Raw genomic sequence first — 11,347 nt, 5'->3', positions numbered from 1 at the left:
ACTTTGTCTAGAAAGTGCATTTTTCCGTTCTGTCTCGACTTTTCGCAATGGTTATTCATCAATGAAAGTTAGGGGTGTGCGGGATCCCGATGGTTTCTGCATAGTAAATGTCTGGAACTTATCGGAAATTGTTAGTTTTTGTACCGGAAATTCAAAAATAATCACTTAAAGTGAAAATGACGTGTAGAATTCGAAATTTCCAGAGCTTCGGGAAATTTTGAACATGAAATTGCGAATTTTTCCCGTCTCGAATGTCGGGATTCAAAAGAATTCCCGTCCGAACCCAAAAGATTCTGTCTCGCACACTTCTAATGATGGAAATTGATCTTTTAAATCCAGATGAAGTGAAATTTCGAACGGCACACATAGGATGAGAGGTCTTGTTAATTATCCCATACCAGGTAACAAACTGCAAGAAGGCATGCACGTAAAGAAAAAAGACAATGTTTTCTTTGAAGAAACATGAAACTGTCTTAATTACTTATGAATCATCGCAAAAATGCTTAACTAAATAATTTACAACCTAAATGAACAAACATTACCTGTAAATTCCTCCATCGGACTGATACTTGACTAATCGGTAAGGATGCTTGATCATTCACGGAGGGAAACTTTTAAAAACATTTGGTTTTAAATACTCCTAGACGTGGGAGCAGGAGTTTTTCTTTACAGGTAAAGAAGATTTGCCCTTCACTTTTGTGTCTAGACGTGCGTTCATAGTGAATATCCAATAAGTGTTTTTCGTCTGTTCTATTATCTAAGTGTGAAGAACCTATAGTCGCTCATAAAATTTATCGCACACCCACGTCTTCTGTGAAAACTCACGACGATCTTGATTTTTATTTGACAGATTTATTCGAAATGGAGGTTTTTTTTTGCGCCCTCCTTTACAATGCATATGCCATATTTGGTGACATTTTATAAATATTGTAGTAAGTTAAGGTGACCACATTTTTAAAACAAAAATGCGGAACATTTTTCGTACTTTCCTAAAGGAAAAACAGGACTGCAAAATGAACTCATTTTAATATAAGAACTGTTTCGATATATATATATACTTATGTTTCAAAAATAAATAAATACTTTGTAAATAACTTATATAATATGGTATTATTAACTGAACTCCAACGAAGCAATTCTTTAGATTTAGAAGTCATTCATTGATATTTTGCCGATGAATGGATCATCTTCAGTGCATCATTTTTTTCAAATAACATTTGGTAAAAGTTTACACATGTGTGATTAAGAGTTCACCCCATTAATCAACATAGCTTTCAAAGTTTGTTCTGAACGAGTGTTCTTTCCACTTGTTCACAAATCATTCATGTACGAAAACACTTGTTCAGTGGGAGCATTGGTTCCACGTAAACAGAGAACCTCCAATATTTTAAGATAGGCCTAATTGAAGTGTGGCATATTATTGACATTGAAGTGTGAAATAATTGTACCCAACAATCGCTAGCTGCTGTTTTTCCAGCATCCATTTTTCCAATATTTCTCGCTTTACATACTGCTTGATATACACATTCATTTATTTATTTTCCGTTCATTAGATCATAATGTACATGATGTTGAACTAGTCAATTCATTTGCAATTACATATATCAACACACTATTACAAGGTTTAACATTTCTAGTAATTACATATGTTAGAATACATCAAAATTATTTTGCAGTTTGACAAGTTTGTAAAAAATATGAAAAAAAGAAATAAATAAAAAATGATAATATAAAAAAATGTTATGTTACATAACTTTGAAGTGAGAGATTGTCAAGTTTCTTACATATACTCACTTACATTGTACAGAGCTCTACCAGTTAAATACATTTTTATAGCTTTGATGTGAATATTTTTCTGAGTGATTAGCTTTGTTGTTTAGTAATTAATTGTAGAATATGGTATGTACGTGCATTTGTCGGAGCTCACTTGGTTATGTTAAGTTTCAACGTTTTCCTGGGAAAATCTGCTTTTTGTCTGGTATTATACCTATGTACTTATCATACAGACCAGTATCATGTATAATAGATCAAGGAGCCACTTCCAAAATTGAATCTTGAGTCTTTTTTGATAAACTCTGAAGGGGCGCAATCCATTTATTTAAAAATTCAGCTACAATCTGATAGTATGAATTGACATTTAAATTGTGTAACCTCTAATGAAAATTCCTCCTGTTCCAATTTAACCTTGACAAAAAATTGTACATTTTGACATCCCTTTTTATATTTAAAACAAAAATTGGGACAGATGTCCGGTCACCTTACAGTAGGTTCAATAGAAGAAAAAAAACATACACCACATCCACAAATATACATTTGCCACAATTTTCTACCACGTGGTTTGGCACGCAGTATACCAGATCACATAATAGCGCTTTCATATATATTTGACATGTCCTATATTACCATATACTATTATTTGTATACACACCGGTAGTCCTTGGACACAAATGAACTAAACTAAATTATTTAATTAGTTACTTGTTCAGCATAGGACAAATATTCCAGTTTGGTTGAACATAATATACATACACGGAAAATATAAATTGAACCAGTTTCTTCAGTTAAAGCACAAATATTTAATTTCATTGAAATATTATGTCTGTTACAAGCCATTTAGACTTTATATAACAGCTGTACCTGAATTTAAATGGTCTTTTCTCTTGAATTACTTCATAGTTGTTTCCAAACAGTGAATGTGACACTAGTTGATTACCGCACATTATTCTCATTTCACTGAAAAATTTAAACACCACACTAGAAAGTGGACCTCACGTGCAACAGAAATAAGGGCAGGAGTATTCTGGTCTATGATGTTTTTACTTTGTATCATACTAAGTTTAACCCTTATGATTTGGCACACACAGTAGGCTAGCTGTACTGTGTAGAAATTTCAGCGAAAAATGCAGGCTCGACCAGGACTCAAACATGGATCTCTGGCATGCCATACCATTGCTCTACCAACTGTTCTTCTGGGTCAATCATCCTTGGCTTCACCCAATTTTTCACCGTCACTGTTTTACCCAGTGAAATTCTCTCTGTCGGTACTACGACAATGGAATCTGTTGCTTTTGAAATATTGCTCAGTTGATAGAGCAATGACATAATATGCCAGAGTACATATCTGTGTGAGCCAAACTGTAATGTAATATACAATTCTACACTGGGAGAGATGTTGATGTCATCATTCACTGGGAGAAACTAGGCATTGTTGATGTCATCATTCACTGTTCAGTATTATAGTTACAATAAAAATTATATGCAAGAAGTTGTATTGTATAATTTTAACAATAAACAAGAGAAATAATGTAAGAACTTGATGAGCAACTTTAAATAACTATTTGATGCACTGTAGAACCTCAATTAAGTTCGGAGAGTTTGCAACAACAAATAGTAAATGAAAGATTAAGAACTAATGACTTTCAACAATTCCATAAAAATTTTTGCTTTCGTAGGTTTTTTATGTGTATATTTTTTGTTGTTTGCCATTTAAGTTTTATTTTTATCTTTTGCCTGAATAGGAGTGAGGAATATAGAAGTGGGAGACTAAATATGGCTTTCAAAAAAAGGATTGCAACCAAACTTCGATTTGAAGAGAGAGTGGAAAAGTAAGTGAATTTAGACCGATATTATACTTGAAAATTTTGTGAATTTTCCCCCTGCTAGACTTAATTTAACATAATCCACCTTTGGATTATTTTGCACTAATTTAACACTTTAACTCGACCATTGGTTTGAGAGGAATGCCAAATTTTGGTTTAAATAGCTCATATCTTGTTTGATCCAGATGAAGTGAAGTCAGTTAAAAGTTTGTTCATCTTGGTTTTGATGTGCATTGGCACAGCATATTTTAACACTTCTTTGTATTTAATTTAATTATCGATAATTGCCAATGTGGCCAGTCACACGTTGCTAATTGTGCACAATACCCTACAGTCCAGATATGGCTCCCCCAACTTCTTTTTGTTCCCTCGGAGCCTTAAAGGACATAGATTCAGGAGGATTGAGGTGGTCAAAGCAGCTTCGACAGGGTGCCTGAACAGCTTTGCGGTTGCTGACTTCCAGGGGGCGTATGGAAAAAGTGCTGGCCGCGGTGTATTGCAGGAGGGTCATATTTTGAAGAATATTAACACACTGTACATATATCTTCAATAAATTTATTTTTATGACTTCAGTCCAGATAGTTACAGGTTTGGACAAACCCTGTACATATTCTCTGTTATTTCGACACAGTAGTATCAAGACAGAGATATGAATAAATGCCATACCTAATGTACAACTTATGCATGCTATGTACAATTGCAAAAATTCCGTGAAGAACATGAATGGTTCATTAATCATCTTAATTAGTGAATGTTAGCAGGTGACTGCAGCATGTTGCATATTTTGACATTTACAAAATCAGTATACAGTGGAACCTCGATTTTATGTTATTTCAGGGGATCATGGTGAAAAACTTAAAGTACAGCAAAATATATAATCTGGAATAATTCTATATCTTTTTGCTTTATTGAAATAATGAAAAATTGATGTGGGAAAATGTAAAATCAGTTTCCACTGTGAATTACACCTTTAAACTCATAAAAATAATAAGAAATTGGAGCCGAACTCCACAGTTGAGTGTTTAGCACAACATGATATGATACCAGGCATCCCAGTAAGTAAGCAAAGTAAAATAATCCAAATAAATCAATCAATAATAATAATAAATTGGAAAAGTTTTGCACTAAATTGCAGTCTTTCTATAGATATATCGCTCCTGTTATTTTATCAATACAATACCCATAGTAGATGAAAATGATCAAATACAAATTCATCTGTTTTATTCCTACTACATACTATACTTGTCTTAATTGTATCTTTTGTTTGCTGTTGCATCATATTTTTTGCTATATGTACATACATTCACATGGTTGATTACAGAACACCTGCAGAAGTAGCAGAAGAATTACTTAAATGGGCAATAGCGAAGATGAAATATACCCCTGGAGGGGTTCATTCTGGAAGTAAATTCCCCTCTAAAGAAGATTTTGAAAGGTAAGATGCATTATTTTATTCCACGTGGCTTTTTTTTTCACTGTGTCTTGTGAGATTTGCAATATCCGAAATGTTCATTACCTTTAAATGTCCACATGGCTGTAATATTGCTGTCATTTGTCCAAAATAACTGTTAATATTTTATTCTTGTTCCCTTCTTCTGTTTATGAAGGTATGACATAGTTTAATTACCAGGTTGTAATGGATGACATCTGTGAAACACTAAAAGTCAAACTCATTTCCCCGTAGTGAAAATCTCTGGGTCAGGGTAACCCTCTAGTCATTGCACCAATCTGAAGGGCACAGCAGGCCATGGTAGTCAGGAAAACTTAGCGTTTACTGTGGGATGATCCGACTCGAGGGTTACCATGACTGGAGATTTTCAAACTTGCTAGTTTGCACAAACGAGCATCAGTAATCCTGTTCGGTTTACTTATGAGTAAAATTTGTGTAATGATATCAGAATTACTTGGAGCCCATTCTACTATTTTACACAAAGAGAAGAAAGAATAAAATCAGAGAAACCCCACAAAGGAACTTGCCTCCACCCACATACTTTCAAGGGTATGCACTTGATGCCCTGGTGCCTATAAATACATACAAGGCCATCGGTTTCTTCCGAATTTTGGTTCCCCTATTTTTCTTGTTATGCTCCATTTATTTAAACATCAGTTACAGTGTAATACAATGACATAATTTAATATAAAATTACAAAATATTAGGGTTTATTGTATAAGATGGTATTAGTATATATCTTCGACTTGTTCTGGTATCCAGAACAGGTCTTTTCTGAAATTGGGAAGTTTGCTTCGTTATTATTGTATATTATTTTCAGGTAATTGTTTTGCTTATTACGTAGTAGTTTTGAGTTGGCTTAGGATTGTGTTTAGTATATGTTAATACTGAATCTAATTATTTAAATACAATGATAATTTTTTATTTATTAATTATGAATTTTATGTCGTAGAGAGTTTGCATTTTGCACTCATAAGCTCTTTAATATTTCAAATTTAGCATTCATCAAATTGGCATCACTGTTGTATAATTTCATTTGTGTACATGTGCAAAGATAGCCAAGAAATGTACATTTCTCTTTCTGTCACATTGTCACTATTTTGTGCAGATTGTTTTTATTTTCACAACAAATGTATAATATTCATTATGACTTTCTCGTTCAGTATTTGTACAGATGAAATGAAGAATGCATGGTTACAAGTTACCCAGAAAGTGAAGCCTATCAGCGAAGTTAAAGAATTTGGAAAGACCTTTCAGAATCACCGCCTCAAGTCAAATCAGCAGGTAAGGCCTCCCCGATAGCCCAGTAATATTGTCGTTGCCTTGTAATCAAGGGGTCCCAGGTTCAATACCCATGGAGGCACAAGTGGTTCGGTTCCCACGTTAAACTGTAGGTCCAGTCTCGATAAGCCTTACTGTGCATAAAGTGGACTTAAAACAACAAATCAGTCAATCAAATCAGCAGGTCAGTTCATGAACTTTTAAAATGTCCACAACATATAGATGCTAAAAATATTCCTCAGCTTCTTTAGTATCCAGTTATCCCTTCATCTGTACACATAGCTTTTGTTAGATGATTTGTACACCTGGGCAGGTCAACCCTATCATTGTATTCCATATTTGGATTGTCATAAATTAATACAAAATGTTGATAATATGCTAGAATACATAACAATGTTAATACTGACCACAAAATACAAATTACTTTTAAGTCATTTATAGATGCATGCATATTTCGTTTTTGATGATAACACTAAATGTGAAATAACACATTGTAATGTTAATTTTCCATGTTTCTTAAAGGTTTGAGGTGCATTTTCATACCCTGTTCTCTCACGAAATAATGCGAAATAGACTCTTAAACACGAAATTTAGTGTTTATTTACCGACACAACACTTTCTGAAGTCAGAATTATCCTGTGAGATATGCAATTCACGGAAAATTGATTAATTCTGCTGTAAATAATTGAGAAGCAAAAATGGACCCCTTTGTATATGAAGAAAAAGGTAAAGTATTCCCTGTGCTATGCACCATGCCTTGAAGGCATGTAGGATTAGGGCCCAACACTTTCTTGTTCACGGCCGAAGGTGGAGGTGATGTGATCAGCACCATGCCCCTGGCTGCCTTTACCCCCCAGAGTTTCCTCCAGGTACCCATTTTATATGACGCTGGGTGGGTGCCGGAGCCGCTTGAACAGGTTGAAAAAATCCTGGTTCTCCCCTGCCAGGGATTGAACCCGGATCTCTTGCATGGTAGTTAGATGCCCTAACGACTGAGCTACCGTGGCTTAATACAGGAATAAGCTTAATATTCTGAATAGGACATAGATGAGTTATTAGAAGGGATATGTTTATTTTGTGTAGTAAGTGCAGTTTTTAAATGAAATTTAGGATTATATTCACAATTTTAAAACCAATATGTCATTTTATATACTGCTTTTTTCACCACTATACCAGCAAAATTTTATTTTATTTACCAAAAATATGTGCCTCGATTCATTTATAATTAAACAACAGAAATATATATTTAAGAACACAAAGAATAGTAGCACTCTGCACACCAAGGTTTGTTCAAACCTGTGAGATGCAACAGACAGGTAAACAAATCACACTGGTTCTGTTTCAAGCTGCAGAAAACCTGTTAACACATGTGACTCCAAACTGTATTTACACATAGGCAACAATGATCTGCATTTTCTATTGCATATGCACTCAGGAAGATATTAACAGAACAGTGCCAGGGAGAACCTGGTGACAGAACCACAACTATGTGTCATGCAACACTTTCGCAGAGTTAATTACCCTGGAAATTGTGCAAAATTCAAAGTTTTTGTTTGTTTTGCTCCATTTTTTGCATTAAAAACATGATTTTTTGATTGCATAGCATATAATTTAATATTCTGATGTAATTCTTGAATATACCAGGTGGCGCAAAAGTCAGTTTACCCATACACAAATTCAAGTTTATACACAAAATTCAAGTATACATACAAAATACAAGTAGATACACAAAATTCCAGTTTCAGTTTTTTTTGTTCAGTGTGGCCTCCATTGTTTGCAATACATTGTGTGAAACGATCAACAACAGAATTGCAAATACGATGCAGTAAACTTGTATCTGTTGATGGCATGAAACACATTGATAATAGAGTCTTTCAGTGCATCCACATCTGCCGGTGATGATGAGTATACCATATCCTTAACAATTCCCCACAAAGTAAAATCTCACGGCGTCAAATCCCTTGAACACTCAGGCCAATCAATGGTACCATGGCATCCTATCCACTCTTCAAAAATTGTCATCTAACAACAAGCAACCACACTACAACAAGCCAGAGACTCAACTGTCGACAAAAGAATAACGAATGCACTGTTGCCAGTGTCACACGACAATGTTACCAACCGTATACCTAAAAAATATTACTTAGCACAAGAAGCTCATACACTATCGTAATACTATTATCAATGTGCTTTTTGAGTAAACTGACTTTTGTGCCACCCTGTATTAATGCCAAAATCTTGTTAAATTGATACATGTAATTTGAGGGGAATACTTACTCATTAATATTAATCAAACAACTCTTAATTATTACAATTTTCAAGCATCGTTATTGTTGGGAATCATTATCAGTATCGGCATTGGTATCAGCTCAGCTATAACATTAATATATTCATAAAAAGAAAAACTCCATATTATCCTCTCCCTTTAAATATTATTTGTAGACATGTATCGAATTATCAACAGTTGTACTGGGATTGTTAGTACATAGAACAGATGTTTTCCTATTTAACTTTCTTTTTCTTATATCCAACTTTATTTAAAATATCAGCCTTGTCCTAAAACACCACATCAAGAATACTTTGCAAAGTTGAAGGATATTAAGAAGATAATAGCCATGAGGAAGCAGCATATTCAAAAATCTCAACAGCAGCTGGTGGAGAACGGTAAGTGAATATGTTATCCTGTTTAACCACCTTTTTTTAAGGGGGGGGGGACAAAAATATGCGTACCTCTGTAAGAGATACTGAAAAGAATTCATTTAGAAAATTAGGTAAGTTGGCTTAACTTTGCACCAGTCTTAGCAACAGGAGCAGGAAATTTAGTTTCCAAAGCCAGAATCTGAATGTATTTTATTATCAAATTAGCTGTTTGAATATAACAAGAGTTTCAGAAAGTACGTAAACTACATGTAATATGAAGTCCGTACGAAGAATTTTGTCAAAATGACCCCTCTCATTGTTCTAGAAATGTCAGATTCTCCACTGTTACAGCATTAAAGTGTTAGTCCAGTCCCTATTAGCCTGTCTGAGCATAAAGTGGGTTTAAAGCTACCTCTGACAAATAAATGCTAACTTGATGCTAAAGTGCATTTGGTGGTCATCTTTCGATCTTGCCACATATGCATCCCAGCTTGGGCATGGGTGTTCTTTGTGAGTGTCCATTCATCAATTTTATGTAATCATCACTCATCTTGATTGTCACTGTTAGTGTATCCCAATCATGGAAACCTACAACGACTGGGGGTTCTTCATACTGGCCACATGTCACCTTGTAACAGTTAGGATGATCGCCCACCTTTGCTGAGGCAAGTGGGATTGAGGCTGGAAGTGGTGGGTAGGTAGTCCCTGGTTCTCAAGGACTGTTGCGCCATTGGTTGTTACTCATTAGATTATTATATTATGAGCCAAATGTGGCAGAAAAGCAAAACTAAGTAACAAATATTCAAATGACAAGTAAATGTTTAGAAATGTATCTTCTGATTTCCTGTACAACTAATTACTTGTAATTTGCATGTTCTAGATTGCGAAGTCCAGAAGCTTCAGGCCTCGCTGGGTGCAGATGAAAAGAAGATCGCCCTTCTGAAGATGAAAAGTCAGAAAATAAGACAAATGCTTGATAAATGCAATGAATACTGCCTGGAATATAAAAAGCTGCTTCCTCCTACGAAAGTCAAAGTGCCTACACCATCTGTTGCACAGAGTAGCACCCAGGAAAGTAAAGAAAAAGAGGAAGAATGTCTGGTAAGTCAGATTAAGTTATGCATTTGGTTTGTGTGTAACTGATTGCACCTTCTTGTTTGTTAATTAATGAAAATCAATTGACGGTCCAGAGATTGAAAAGGTTGAGTTAGTCATAGTCTAGACATGATGGTCCTTGATAACCGATGCCTAATCATTATTCATCCTCATTGCTGCAATTAACCTAAAGCTAGTCGTACATGGTACTTAGGTCTGTCTTCAGTTCCTGACATAATTAGAAACAAATTGTAAATCCATCCTTAAGTCTATAGAACTATAGTCCACATGCCTAAATTTCCTACTGTGATATTGATATTTTATTTTCAAGTAGGATATGAATAAAAACACTTTCTTAAAGAAAGATAGCAAATCCAGAGAAACTGGACAATTAATTAATAAAACCAAAGCGAGATACATGAAAATGTCCAGATCGCCAACCAGACGAAACCCCGCAGCTCTGAATGTAGGCACATACTGTTTTGGAGTTTCCATTTTTACCTACCGTGGAACTCTTCTGCAGTGCGTTTCTCTGTCCTTTGTGCACCTGAACGAAAACGCCTACATTATCTGGTCAAAGAAGAAAAGAAAGGCATTTTATGGCAAATCTTGAGCCGATTTTTGCATAAAATTTAAAACAAATCTCCGGGATCAGCCCACAAATTTCCTAAAACCATGCCAGAAATGTGTGGATCCACGAGGACAACATTTCCAACATCCCTCATGACAATTACCGTGCTTATTTTGAATGTAATTGTAACTGTAATTCTGAGAACTTGAAGTCATTTCGAAGCTAGCAGTTTTCATAGCAGAGATATCACATGCAATTTGAAGGGAGTTGCCGTCTGGCCAGCCGGCGAAGGGAAGAATGAGGAAAATTGGACGAGCACTCTCTCGGACTTACCTGGCCCAAACTGCCACTGGCTGACTGGCTCGTTTATAATTGCAAGTCAGAACGACAACCTGCGTGTCTATTAATGTGGTTGGAACGAGACTGTTCTTTTATTCATATTTACAATCGACACTTATGTGTCTTGCTTGCAGTTTTATCTCCTTCGTTACTACCAAGCTGCACACCTCTATCAGGAAGACGAACCCAGTAGTGTCAAAGGAATTTCCTTGTTTAGCCAGCGGCATGCACGATGTTGTTTGTTTGAATGGGTCAGCGTACTGTACAGAGAGAGAAATGTATTTCATGATTTTTGAGGTTCACCCATTTTCACTCAATATATACACACAAGCCTTCCACATTGAAACAGCACACTGCGTATGGTGTATACGC

The 11,347-nt window shown here is 35.2% G+C and overlaps 1 protein-coding gene across 3 annotated transcripts in view; it reads left to right on the top strand.

The window, feature by feature from the left end:
* Positions 1-473: 473 nt before the first annotated feature.
* The window catches only part of LOC145987305 (uncharacterized), a 33,806-nt gene continuing 22,932 nt past the window's right edge, over positions 474-11,347 (top strand). Inside the window, exons 1-6 of one of the 3 annotated variants that reach the window (XM_083121823.1) lie at positions 474-580; positions 3,519-3,605; positions 4,921-5,034; positions 6,213-6,333; positions 8,880-8,994; positions 9,851-10,071. In XM_083121823.1, coding sequence (XP_082977949.1) covers positions 3,550-3,605; positions 4,921-5,034; positions 6,213-6,333; positions 8,880-8,994; positions 9,851-10,071 — 627 coding nt within the window. In that variant the 5' untranslated portion in view covers positions 474-580; positions 3,519-3,549. The other 2 variants (XM_083121822.1, XM_083121824.1) reach the window with 2 other exon arrangements.

Source organism: Lepisma saccharinum, chromosome 4 (assembly GCF_977018435.1).
Source record: "Lepisma saccharinum chromosome 4, izLepSacc3.1, whole genome shotgun sequence".
NCBI lineage: Eukaryota > Metazoa > Arthropoda > Insecta > Zygentoma > Lepismatidae > Lepisma > Lepisma saccharinum.
The sequence above is the reverse complement of the archived record's forward strand: the minus strand, read 5'-3'. Positions and strand labels throughout refer to the sequence as shown.